The sequence below is a fragment of the Aquarana catesbeiana genome, linkage group LG10, assembly GCF_042186555.1.
Source record: "Aquarana catesbeiana isolate 2022-GZ linkage group LG10, ASM4218655v1, whole genome shotgun sequence".
NCBI lineage: Eukaryota > Metazoa > Chordata > Amphibia > Anura > Ranidae > Aquarana > Aquarana catesbeiana.
In genome coordinates, this window is record NC_133333.1 from 19061386 (window position 1) to 19075642 (window position 14257).

Here is a 14257-nt window from a genome sequence, read left to right on the forward strand (position 1 = left end):
GCAAAGACCAGGATTGTCAGGACAGGGGGGACAATAATAGTGGGTGTCACGCCTAGATCCGCGCTTGCTGGAGACACGACATCTTTGGGGAGCTCATTGGGTAGGGGTACTCGGGAGGACATAAGAAAAATGCCTCTCATGCAGCCGGCTTACTGCATTTGGATTGGGAAGGTGAGGTGGAGCACCGTCTGGAAACAGAAGGGCTCTGACGATCTCTTCCTGGAATTTAAGGAAGGATCCAGTCCATCCTGAAGCTCTCTATAGCACATGAGCGTTCAGCAAAGCCAATTTAAATAAATAAACAGACACTTGTACCAGAAAGGGGTTTCTCCACAACACCAGTCGCTGTAGGAATTTGGACCGTCGTGTCTGCATGAAGGGAGGTAAGAATGAAAACATTCTTATTATCCCTCCACTTCATAGCGAGCAAATTATTACACTTGAAGCAGGCTCTCTCCCTCAGCCTAAGACGGGAATCTACAAGCCTCTGGGGTAAGCCGTGGCGATTAGGTCGCATGGTGCCACATGCTCCAATCTGATGATCAAACAAGTGACTAAAAAGTGACACACTTGTGTAATAATTGTCCACGTACAAGTGGTACCCCTTTCCGAATAAGGGTGACACCAGGTCCCACACAATCTTGCCAGCGCTCCCTATGTAATCTGGGCAGTTCGGCGGCTCTACGTGACTATCTTTTCCCTCGTAGAAACAGAAAAATACGAATGGCGCCCATGGGACTTTAAATGAGGTGTAAATGGTGATCAGAGGGTAAACAGATGTACAGTAGGTGACCGCGATATTGTGTCAATCTCGTCGCACTTCTCGGCGAGATTTGACACCTACGAGCCCCGTCGCAGGAGCCAGCGCCGAGATGTCTCAGTCATCGGGAAAGGAAAACTTTGTTTTCCTTCCGCGATGAGTGACAGGCAGCGCTGACAGCTGTCTAGTATGAATCCTGAGGCGGGAACACCGCGCCAAATTTTCAATGAAAAAACCGGCGTGGGTTCCCCCCTCGGAGGCATGCCCCCTTATGACGCCAGAGTCCCTGCGCATGCTGGGACCATGACGTCGTAAGGGGGCGGGGTTACCGCCTATATAAATGGCTCCGCAGCTCGCACACAGCATTCGAGCCGGAGAGAGCGTCGTGTCAACATCGGGGAAGAAGAAAAGAAGAGAAGAAGCGGAGAGACAGCGGCGACAAGACAGCGGCGACGAGACAGCGGCAGCAGACCAATGGCAATAGAGCTGGAAGAAGATAGCGGCGGGGCCCGGGAGAAGAGGCCGAACACCGGGAGAAGTCGGAAGGAGACCCCCCGAAGTCGGAAGAAGACCCCGGAGCTGACTAATAAATTACTCTTAAAACCTGTGTAGTGTGTTTTTTTTATATTGACACTTTTCCCTAGGTGAATGGGTAGGGGTACCATGTACCCCAAACTCATTCACACAGGGTGGGGGGCCGGGATCTGGGGGCCCCCTTATTAAGGGGGGCTCCCGGATTCCGATAAGCCCCCCGCCCGCAGACCCCGACAACCAACGGCCAGGGTTGTCGGGAAGAGGCCCTTGTCCTCATCAACATGGGGACAAGGTGCTTTGGGGTGGGGGGGCCGCAGGGCGCCCCCCTCCCCCAAGGCACCCACCCCCCCATGTTGAGGGCATGCGGCCTGGTACGGCTCAGGAGGGGGGGGGGGGCGCTCGCTCGTCCCCACCCCCTTTCCTGGCCGGCCGGGCTGCGTGCTCGGATAAGGGTCTGGTATGGATTTGGGGGGGGACCCCCACGCCGATTTTTCGGCATAGGGGGTTCCCCTTACAATCCATGCCAGACCTAAGGGCCTGGTATGCCTCCGAGGGGGGAACCCACGCCGGTTTTTTCATTGAAAATTTGGCGCGGTGTTCCCGCCTCAGGATTCATACTAGACAGCTGTCAGCGCTGCCTGTCACTCATCGCGGAAGGAAAACAAAGTTTTCCTTTCCCGATGAGCGAGCCAGCGCGACATTCACAGTACCCTGTCGCCGAGAACCAGCGCGATGCTATCGCGCTGGAAACACAATCTCGCGGTCAGGTACTGTAAAGGTACAAGTATTTTATTTGAAAACAACAGTATAATCCATAATAGGACATGAGCATGGGTAAACAGGTTCATAAAACAGCAACATTGCATAGTAATCCTAAAACATAGCCATAATATAATAGTAATACATGTAATACAGGTATGCATAGTACATCTCTAACCCGACGCGTTTCGCGAGCTTTCCTCGCTTCATCAGGGGCTGATGTGCATAACTGCTGTCTGTAAAAACAGATAAAAGTAATTAGAGTATCGGTTATGATTGGTTAAAAGCAAGAAGCCAGAACCGATCATCCCATACTTACTAATGAGACCAAGGCTACTGACACAGAACCCATGCAGGGGTCGGCGGAGGGCATCTCCCCCGGGAGCTGAAGAGGCCGAGGACCCAACCGGAGGGCCGAGGTCAGGCATGGGGGGGCAGCATGGCAAGTGGGAGAAAGAAAGAGGAGAACAAGAACCCCAATTGTTCCCAAATGTACTGCAGGGCAACTCACTGTATAAAAATATAAATATAGAGAAGTATAAGATGAAAGGGTTTAGAAGCATGGGATATACATAATGGCATCAAATGCAAAGTATGCTAGTAAATAGGGTCAAAGATAATAACAATGGTATTGTCATAAAAGTATAAAGTGTATGCTACTTGCATAGTATGCATAGGGTGTCCCGCAGAACAGAGAGAGGAAGAGGGGTACAGAGTGAAGAAATAAAAGAGAAAGGAAAGAAAAAAGAAGGAGAAGAAAAGGAGAAAACAGGGGGAAGTGAGGTGAAAGGTGGCAGAAATGAGGAAAAGAAGAAAAAAAAAAAAAAAAAAAAAAAAGAAGAAAGAAAAAGGGAGCAGGACCAGGGGAAAAGAAAGGAAAGAAAGTGGGAAAAGTGGGGGGAAAATGGAGCGCAGTGAGAGGTCCTCGGCCTCTTCAGCTCCCGGGGGAGATGCCCTCCGCCGACCCCTGCATGGGTTCTGTGTCAGTAGCCTTGGTCTCATTAGTAAGTATGGGATGATCGGTTCTGGCTTCTTGCTTTTAACCAATCATAACCGATACTCTAATTACTTTTATCTGTTTTTACAGACAGCAGTTATGCACATCAGCCCCTGATGAAGCGAGGAAAGCTCGCGAAACGCGTCGGGTTAGAGATGTACTATGCATACCTGTATTACATGTATTACTATTATATTATGGCTATGTTTTAGGATTACTATGCAATGTTGCTGTTTTATGAACCTGTTCACCCATGCTCATGTCCTATTATGGATTATACTGTTGTTTTCAAATAAAATACTTGTACCTTTACATCTGTTTACCCTCTGATCACCATTTACACCTCATTTAAAGTCCCATGGGCGCCATTCGTATTTTTCTGTTTCTGTTATTAGGGATGGAGGTGGTTTATGTTAGGGGTCAGCTCCCAGACATTTTCTTTGTTATTTGTACCCAGGTGGAAGACACCTAATTGCCCCGTCTGATGCTGATCCTAGATCTTATGGGTTACATTGGTTCGGCCGTTACCGAACCTCTATGATGATGTCATTATATCCTTACTTTCATTACGTTTGTAATTGACCATGTACTTGTAGACCCAGCTCCTTCACTGCGCCCATGCTTGGGTTTAGCGGTCTGTTTATCCTCCGGGAGCTGCGATGCATAAATGGGGATTCATTTCCCCAGCTGTCCCCATCTCTCTGTTTTCTCTGGAGGGGCGGGGCCACCAGTGCATCGGCGTCATGCCTTTCCACGCCCACCTGGGGATGCCTGCAACTCAGCGGTATCCCCCTCCAGGCTGGGCGGGTTGTGTCATCCAGGCGGTGGCTGGGGATCGCGAGTGCCTGCCTTTTATGGCGGGTGCGTTGCGGTCTCCTTTGCTCCACCTGACGCATGACGCTAGGGGCGGAGAACTCGGCGGATGTCCGGGTATAAGGCGGGGGGGTGTCAGTATGGCAAACTTTTTCTTCACCATCTTTCACCAACACCTAGTCGGGACGCTTCACTAGACTGGTAGGCATTTTATCCACATACTTCAACTTCAACATTTATACTCGCATCCCACAGTGTACTTATCCGCACTTGCCATGTCTCATTGACTCTCCCCATTACACACTTTTCACTTCTTCCTTCTTTTCACATGTAAGTCCTTTTCCAGTTCATCACATCTTCTATATGTTTTGTCTTTTCTCTCACTGCGCTCCATTTTCCCCCCACTTTTCCCACTTTCTTTCCTTTCTTTTCCCCTGGTCCTGCTCCCTTTTTCTTTCTTCTTCTTTTTTTTTTTTTTTTTTTTCTTTTCCTCATTTCTGCCACCTTTCACCTCACTTCCCCCTGTTTTCTCCTTTTCTTCTCCTTCTTTTTTCTTTCCTTTCTCTTTTATTTCTTCACTCTGTACCCCTCTTCCTCTCTCTGTTCTGCGGGACACCCTATGCATACTATGCAAGTAGCATACACTTTATACTTTTATGACAATACCATTGTTATTATCTTTGACCCTATTTACTAGCATACTTTGCATTTGATGCCATTATGTATATCCCATGCTTCTAAACCCTTTCATCTTATACTACTCTATATTTATATTTTTATACAGTGAGTTGCCCTGCAGTACATTTGGGAACAATTGGGGTTCTTGTTCTCCTCTTTCTTTCTCCCACTTGCCATGCTGCCCCCCCATGCCTGACCTCGGCCCTCCGGTTGGGTCCTCGGCCTCTTCAGCTCCCGGGGGAGATGCCCTCCGCCGACCCCTGCATGGGTTCTGTGTCAGTAGCCTTGGTCTCATTAGTAAGTATGGGATGATCGGTTCTGGCTTCTTGCTTTTAACCAATCATAACCGATACTCTAATTACTTTTATCTGTTTTTACAGACAGCAGTTATGCACATCAGCCCCTGATGAAGCGAGGAAAGCTCGCGAAACGCGTCGGCTTAGAGATGTACTATGCATACCTGTATTACATGTATTATTATTATATTATGGCTATGTTTTAGGATTACTATGCAATGTTGCTGTTTTATGAACCTGTTCACCCATGCTCATGTCCTATTATGGATTATACTGTTGTTTTCAAATAAAATACTTGTACCTTTACATCTGTTTACCCTCTGATCACCATTTACACCTCATTTAAAGTCCCATGGGCGCCATTCGTATTTTTCTGTTTCTGTTATTAGGGATGGAGGTGGTTTATGTTAGGGGTCAGCTCCCAGACATTTTCTTTGTAATTTGTACCCAGGTGGAAGACACCTAATTGCCCCGTCTGATGCTGATCCTAGATCTTATGGGTTACATTGGTTCGGCCGTTACCGAACCTCTATGATGATGTCATTATATCCTTACTTTCATTACGTTTGTAATTGACCATGTACTTGTAGACCCAGATCCTTCACTGCGCCCATGCTTGGGTTTAGCGGTCTGTTTATCCTCCGGGAGCTGCGATGCATAAATGGGGATTCATTTCCCCAGCTGTCCCCATCTCTCTGTTTTCTCCGGAGGGGCGGGGCCACCAGTGCATCGGCGTCATGCCTTTCCACGCCCACCTGGGGATGCCTGCAACTCAGCGGTATCCCCCTCCAGGCTGGGCGGGTTGTATCATCCAGGCGGTGGCTGGGGATCGCGAGTGCCTGCCTTTTATGGCGGGTGCATTGCGGTCTCCTTTGCTCCACCTGACGCATGACGCTAGGGGCGGAGAACTCGGCGGATGTCCGGGTATAAGGCGGGGGGGTGTCAGTATGGCAAACTTTTTCTTCACCATCTTTCACCAACACCTAGTCGGGACGCTTCACTAGACTGGTAGGACTTTTATCCACATACTTCAACTTCAACATTTATACTCGCATCCCACAGTGTACTTATCCGCACTTGCCATGTCTCATTGACTCTCCCCATTACACACTTTTCACTTCTTCCTTCCTTTCACATGTAAGTCCTTTTCCAGTTCATCACATCTTCTATATGTTTTGTCTTTTCTCTCACTGCGCTCCATTTTCCCCCCACTTTTCCCACTTTCTTTCCTTTCTTTTCCCCTGGTCCTGCTCCCTTTTTCTTTCTTCTTCTTTTTTTTTTTTTTTTTTTTTCTTTTCCTCATTTCTGCCACCTTTCACCTCACTTCCCCCTGTTTTCTCCTTTTCTTCTCCTTCTTTTTTCTTTCCTTTCTCTTTTATTTCTTCACTCTGTACCCCTCTTCCTCTCTCTGTTCTGCGGGACACCCTATGCATACTATGCAAGTAGCATACACTTTATACTTTTATGACAATACCATTGTTATTATCTTTGACCCTATTTACTAGCATACTTTGCATTTGATGCCATTATGTATATCCCATGCTTCTAAACCCTTTCATCTTATACTACTCTATATTTATATTTTTATACAGTGAGTTGCCCTGCAGTACATTTGGGAACAATTGGGGTTCTTGTTCTCCTCTTTCTTTCTCCCACTTGCCATGCTGCCCCCCCATGCCTGACCTCAGCCCTCCAGTTGGGTCCTCGGCCTCTTCAGCTCCCGGGGGAGATGCCCTCCGCCGACCCCTGCATGGGTTCTGTGTCAGTAGCCTTGGTCTCATTAGTAAGTATGGGATGATCGGTTCTGGCTTCTTGCTTTTAACCAATCATAACCGATACTCTAATTACTTTTATCTGTTTTTACAGACAGCAGTTATGCACATCAGCCCCTGATGAAGCGAGGAAAGCTCGCGAAACGCGTCGGCTTAGAGATGTACTATGCATACCTGTATTACATGTATTATTATTATATTATGGCTATGTTTTAGGATTACTATGCAATGTTGCTGTTTTATGAACCTGTTCACCCATGCTCATGTCCTATTATGGATTATACTGTTGTTTTCAAATAAAATACTTGTACCTTTACATCTGTTTACCCTCTGATCACCATTTACACCTCATTTAAAGTCCCATGGGCGCCATTCGTATTTTTCTGTTTCTGTTATTAGGGATGGAGGTGGTTTATGTTAGGGGTCAGCTCCCAGACATTTTCTTTGTAATCTTTTCCCTCGTAAACCATAAAACTACTTGTATAGCCTGTGGCCCTGTCACGGAGCTTATACATCTTAACCCCATATCTGGCATGCTTGCTGGGAAGATACTGTTTGAATGACAAGCGGCCAGAAAACGACAGAGTTCATTGTTGTTGAAATGCATGAACCGTAAGATCTGCTCATATCGTGCCCTGGCCATGGAGGCAGAGAACAAGAGCATATGGTGAATTGGGTCAGTGGACCAATATGACCGCAACTCACTCTTTTTAGTTATGCCCATGAGGAGGGATAGGCCCAGAAAGGTCTTAAATTCGGAAACCGTGACCTAAAATCAACTGTTTCCACCTGAATGCTGGGTTGGCCAGTGAATGGGGGAAGTACGGGTGCTGCAGAAGTGGTGGGTTCCCAGTTAGGGTTGGCGAATGCAGCAGGAAGGGCACTATGGGCATGATGGGCCTGTGTCACTATCTGTCATGTTTAGAAACGTGTAGGCCTCTTCACTACTGTACCTTCGATTTGTCATTTTGGGCTCTACATTTACTGGTACAGTAGTGAGACTCACAGGTAAAAAAGCTCCTAGGCTGTCAGCAACTGTTTCAAACGCTACCAAAAAAAACTGTTAGCGATCGCAGGGATCAGGCTTGACTCTGCGAACGCTGCAGTTATGTGTGTTTAGTGTTTTGTAAGTGACAGTGATCGATCGATACTGAACTTGGGTGGGCTGGGTGGAGGGGCAAAACACAGGTGCTAGCAGGTATCTGGGCTGATCCCGCTAACACTGGGTTTTTGGGAACCCTAAACTGCTGGGGACGCCAGTATAGATCTGATCAGATCAGATATTGATCTGTTCAGATACTAAGGGAGGTGTATACTGCATGCGTGGGTGTTAGCGGTACTGGCACTAACCTGAGGCTGCCTGGGGCAACGCAGACCCTAACTGACCCTAAAACCTAACTGATATCACCCGCTGGGCGATCAGGGGGTTAAACCTTTATTGGGTAATAAATGGCGGCAGTGGCGGCCCATCCATAGGGGGCGCTCCCTCCTGTAGTCACAAAAAAAAAAAATTTTAAACGGCTCCTTTAAGAAGAAAAAAAAAAAGTCCTTTAACTAAGTGCACTGTGTTCAGGCACTGGACACAGTGCACTATGGGAAGGGCTACGTCAATGCAATCACGAGATTGCAGATGCGGCGCTTCATTGGCGCTGTTTGGAGCTGCTTTGCGGCGAGATCGATTGCGCCGACCAGCATCCGCCCGGCCGGGTACTTTGTTCTCAGTGTGAGAACAAAGTCACTTCTGGCGGGCTACAAAAATATGGCCGCTGTGAGGACTAATCCCCTTGTGTTTAGTGGAGAGGGAAGGCCCCTCCCCTCTCCACTGAACACACGGAGAAAACCAGGAATGGACGGGCCGCCACTGCATGATGTATCGCCTATCCCTTCAATGCCAAGCAACCTACCGACATGGCAGGAGGCAGCAGAAGGTGGGTACCCTACAGGGGGGGGCACGGGAGGGGGGGGGCACCTGATCACTGCTGACATTCATGGATGGGGGAAAGAGGTTCTGCAGCAGGAGTTGGGCCTGGGACCGGGCCCTGACTGGCTGATCCATCATCCACCAGTAACAGTGAGTTGCAGTGCCTTTATTGTAATTTACAGGAACAAGCTCCAGTAATGACGGCCACCTTTGCATATCTGACAGTCACAGTTCTGATATCAGCCGATCACAAATCAGCTGATATCAGAACTGTGACTGTCAGATATGCAAAGGTGGCCATCCTTACTGGAACTTGTACTCAGAGTCTGTATGTCACGCTGCTGCTCTTTTCCCCCCCTCAGGCAGAATGCTTCGGATGTCTCTTCTGCACATGCAGTAACTCATGGCATGGCAGCTTCCAGCTACTATGTGGGACTCTGTGATAAGAAGATGGGTGAGTTTCACAGCAACAGGTTGTTTTAAAATATGTCTAACTCAAAATGTGCATTCAGGCTGGGAGGAAGTGTGTTCTGTGTATGTACTGTGCGTTCTGTGTATGTACTGTGTGTTCTGTGTATGTACTGTGTGTTCTGTGTATGTACTGTGTGTTCTGCGTATGTACTGTGTATGTACTGTGTGTTCTGTATGTACTGTGTATGTACTGTGTGTTCTGTGTGTTCTGTGTATGTACTGTGTATGTGCCGTGTATGTACTGTGTGTTCTGTGTATGTACTGTGTGTTCTGTGTATGTACTGTGTGTTCCGTGTATGTAATGTGTATGTACTGTGTGTTCTGTATGTACTGTGTATGTACTGTGTGTTCTGTGTGTTCTGTATGTACTGTGTGTTCTGTGAATGTATTGTGTGTTCTGTGTATGTACTGTGTGTTCTGTATGTACTGTGTGTATGTACTGTGTGTTCTGTGTATGTACTGTGTGTTCTGTATGTACTGTGTGTTCTATGTATGTACTGTGTGTTATGTATGTACTGTGTGTACTGTATGTACTGTGTGTATGTACTGTGTGTTCTGTGTATGTACTGTGTGTTCTGTGTATGTACTGTGTGTTCTGTATGTACTGTGTATGTTCTGTGTGTTCTGTGTGTTCTGTATGTACTGTGTGTTCTGTGTGTTCTGTGTATGTACTGTGTGTTCTGTATGTACTGTGTGTTCTGTGTGTTGTGTTCTGTGTATGTACTGTGTGTTCTGTGTGTACTGTGTGTTCTATATGTTCTGTATGTACTGTGTGTTCTGTGCATGTACTGTGTGTTCTGTGCATGTACTGTGTTCTGTGTGTACTGTGAGTTCTGTGTGTTCTGTGTGTGTTCTGTGTATGTACTGTGTGTTCTGTGTATGTATTGTGTGTTCTGTGTATGTACTGTGTATGTATTGTGTGTTCTATGTATGTATTGTGTGTTCTGTGTATGTATTGTGTGTTCTTGGTTCTCTGTATGCATTGTGTGCTCTGTATGTACTGTGCGCTCTGTGTATAGTGTGTTCGGATATTGGGAGCCGTGACAGCGGAGGATGGGCAGGTAAGGACCTGGAGGGGTTTGCGCCCCCCCCCAATTTTTTAACACCAGTCGCCACTGAAGGGCGGGTATAAAAAACAAACTAACCAGTGTCACCTGTTACACTTATACAGTGATCACTGGTGAAAGGGTTAACTAGGGGGAAATCAGGGGGTTAAAACCTTTATTAGGTAGTATATGGGGGTACCTGACGCTATAAAAAGCTGACAGTAAACCTAAATACCTACCTGGCTAACTAGCGTCACCTGTGACACTAATACAGTGATCAGAAAAACGATTGTTTAGTGACACTGGCGACGGGGGTGATCAAGGGGTTAAACCTTTATTAGGGGGGGTTAGGGGGATACCCTAGACCTAAAGGGGCCTACCACTAACTGCCCTAACACTTACAACAGTCACAAATGACACCAATGCAGTAATCAGTAAAAAAATAAAAACTGCTATTGGTGTCACTGTGACAGGGGGTGGCAGGGGGTGCAGGGGGGGTGATGGGGGGGGGTTATGTACCTATGTGTGCTAGTGTCAGTGTAGTGTTGGTGCAGACTCACTGTAGATGTCTTCTCTCCTCGGAAGGCGGAACGAAAAGGCTCCACGAGGATAGATAACATAACTTCCTCTGCTTCTGTTTACATTACAGAAGCAGAGGAAGCTTCTCATTCGTCATGAGCGATCGTGAGGGGGTGGCCATGAATCTGTGGCCTCCCCCTCAGCACATATCGCTCCTGGAATAATGCCGACTGCCTCGGGCACCGGGGGGGGTGTGATGCGCCCCCCACCCGCGGGAGGGGAGTAACATACCCATACGTTACTCTGCCTGCCCGTGCCATTCTGCCGCAGTATATCTGCGTGAGGCGGTTGGCAAGTGGTTAAAAGTCAGCAGCTACACTGTTTGTAGCTGCTGACTTTTTTTCAGGCAGAACTCCACTTTAAAGTGGTTGTTAAGCCACTCTAACCTGTATACACCATCAGCACTGCCTCCTATTGTAGTATCCCCCTCTGTGTGTGATTTATAAAAATAAATGCTGCAAATACCTAATTTCACTGCCAAGATTGCGATCACATGACCGGCCAGCTTTCTCCTTTCCTCCTCTGAGAGATGTAGTGGGCGGGGCTGAGATTCCCCTGCTGATGTCAGTCTGGAGGGGAGAAGGAGGGGAGGAGAGAGCTGGCTGGTCATGTGATCGCAATCTTGGCTCTTAAATGAGGTATTTACAGCATTTCTATTTATAAATCATTCACAGAGGGGGATACTGCAATAGGAGGCAGTGCTGATGATGTATACAGGTTAGTGTTATGAGAGCAGCAGGAGGGGGGAGGGGCGGCTTACACACAGACAGAGAGGGGAGGGGTGAGGAGGACACAGGAGCAGAGAGGAGAACAGATAGCAGGCTGCTGATGAAACTGACCACAGTGTTAGGGCTCAGTAGCCAGGATACACTGTGGTCAGTTTATAGAGAGGTGGGGAGAAACTGGCAGGATCAGCCAGGTGTTTTAGGTGTTACAGGGGGCCAAATGACACAGGACAAGCACTGTGTCATATAACATGCTTTAAAGGAGCAGGATCCATTTTTTTGGGGTTAACAAACGCTTTAAGCAAACTCCAGGAGGCAGAGGAGGACAGAAAAGCCTGGCACTCTATGGTCCATGAGGTCACGAAGAGTCGGACACAACTAAATGACTGAACAACAACAAGAACAATTAAAGTATTTACAGATACCTGGAAACTTGGGGATAGACTGCACCCAATTATTTTGATTTTATTTATACTATTTATGAAATGAAATGTATATGAAATATTTTTTTATTAATTTTGAAGAATTGATACACTTTTATGTTTAGAGGTGAAATTGATTTCACATTGGGGATATATTGGGGTTTGTATTTAGGGAAATGTAAATATCAGTGTTAATTTTGGCAGCAAATTTCGATTTAGTTTTAGTCTTAATCTTAGGACTAAAATGGCATTTTAGTTTTAGTCCCATTTTAGTCTTCTGCAATTGTTTTAGGTTTAGTCGTATTTAGTCGACTAAATCTCCAGTACATTGTAGTCGACTAAAACTCATTTTAGTCGTCTAAAATCGAATGGGTGTAATTAAATTGTAATGCATTAGTTAACATTTCTCTACAATTTCCAAACTCATTATATACTGCTGGAGTGAAAAATCTAATATGTTATTATTTATGGTATTGCGGTATGAACATGCACTACAGACCAGTGTTAATATTGAAGTCAAATTTCAATTTAGTTTTAGTCTTATGTCCCGTAGACACGAGCGGAAATTCTGGCAGCAAAAGTCCTATGTGAGCTTTTGGTAAGATATTCCGACAGTGTGTATGCTCCATCGGACTTTCGCTGGCGGAATTCCAGCCAGCAAAAGATTGAAAGCAGGTTCTCTATTTTTCGGTCGGAAAAAGTTCCTATCCGAAAATGCGTTAGTCTGTATGCAATTCGGACGCGCAAAAAAACGACGCATGTTCGGAAACAATTTGACGCATGCTCGGAAGCATTGAACATCATTTTCTCGGCTCATCGTAGTGTTGTACGTCACCGCGTTCTTGACGGTCGAAAGTTCAGAGAACTTTTGTGTGACCATGTGTATGCAAGGCAAGCTTGAGCGGAATTCCGTCGGAAAAATCATCCAAGATTTTTCTGACGGAAATTCCGCTCGTGTGTACGGGGCATTAGTCTTTTGATTAAAATGGCATTTTAGTTTTAGTCCCATTCTAGTCTTTTGACTAAAATGCCATTTTAGTTTTAGTGGTATTTTAGTCATGTCAATTGTTTTCGTTTTAGTCGTATTTTAGAGAAAAGGGAGTATTGGCGAGGGGGGTGGGACTTTAAATGAAGCACTGGGCAGCAAAAAGGTAGTACTAGGATGAATAAAAAGGAATTTTATTAATAAGCTAATCTGAAAGCATACGTATTATTGTTGACAATGATATTGAACATATACTGATTGGATCATTTGACACAATTCATGTAAAAACGATAACAATGGTAATACAAGTAGCAAAGGTAATACAAGTGGCAAACTGATGATGATATCACATAATATGAACATATTAATTCCTTCATTCATCTCAGATCACAAGGGTAAATACGATAGTTCATATTATGTGATATCATCATCAGTTTGCCACTTGTAATACCATTGTTATCGTTTTTACATGAATTGTGTCAAATGATCCAATCAGTATATGTTCAGTATCATTGTTAACAATAATATGTATGCTTTCAGATTAGCTTATTAATAAAATTCCTTTTTATTCATCCTAGTACTACCTTTTTGCTGTCTGGTGCTTCATTTAAAGTCCCACCCCCCTCACCAATACTCCCTTTTCTCTAGATGCATATGGGATGGATATTTTTGACCTTACCAGATCATGATATCATTTAAAGTCCCTAGGGATGGAAACACATGACCTTACCAGGCCATGGATTCCTGAAAATACCTATCCCCTTAAACCTTTACCTTAGTCGTATTTTAGTCTATTAAAATAGTATTCATTTAGTCGACTAAAATGTTTTAGTCGTTTTAGTCGACGAAATTAACACTGGTAAATATGTGACTATAAAATTATTAATATTGTGAATATGTTAATATTTTGTGAATGAGAACATAAAAATAGTCATAATAAAATAACGGAACTTACATTGGGGTAGAAATGGGATGCAGTTATCGGTGTTGCAGCATGAAATCCCCATCTTTATTCTGCCGCCGGTAAAGCTGATGCTGCCCACTTTATTACACTTGCTATTCGACACACATGACTTTAAAATGCTTGTAGTGATGGTTTCCCCTGCACAATAATTATCACAGTAGCATTATATAGCTGCAATATATAAATCTAGAAAAAAAACAGCCCCCCCCCGTGTTCAGACCTTAGCAGCACTCAGTCCCCAATATACCAGAACAACCAAAAAGACAATAAGCCCATGGGACTTTTAGGAGTGGTGCTAAGTAAAATGGTACAACAAATTAAAAAATATATAAAAATGATTTCAATTTACATAAAAAACCTATACATATCCACATTTTCATGTAGAAATAAAAACACTGTTTCACCAAATTGCATTCTAAATGCCAATGTGGTTAGTAAATCAATGTTCATTTGCAGAAGCGGTAAGCATTTTATAAAAGATATAATGAACAAAAATGTAAATTGTATTGGACAGTACATTTGTTTCTGTAAATGG

At 45.2% G+C, this 14257-nt stretch overlaps 2 protein-coding genes across 4 annotated transcripts in view; one reads left to right on the forward strand and one right to left on the reverse strand.

Moving 5' to 3' along the window:
* Nucleotides 1-14257, forward strand: part of LOC141110421 (uncharacterized) — a 366841-nt gene that overhangs the window by 251100 nt on the left and 101484 nt on the right. The window lies entirely within an intron of this gene.
* LOC141110419 (uncharacterized) overlaps nucleotides 1-14257 on the reverse strand; it is a 95267-nt gene that overhangs the window by 76866 nt on the left and 4144 nt on the right. For 2 of the 3 annotated variants that reach the window (XM_073601759.1, XM_073601762.1), the window contains exon 3: nucleotides 13714-13860. In XM_073601759.1, the coding sequence (XP_073457860.1) occupies nucleotides 13714-13860 (147 nt within the window). Of the gene's footprint in view, nucleotides 1-13713; nucleotides 13861-14257 lie in introns of those variants that run through there. The other variant, XM_073601761.1, reaches the window with a different exon arrangement.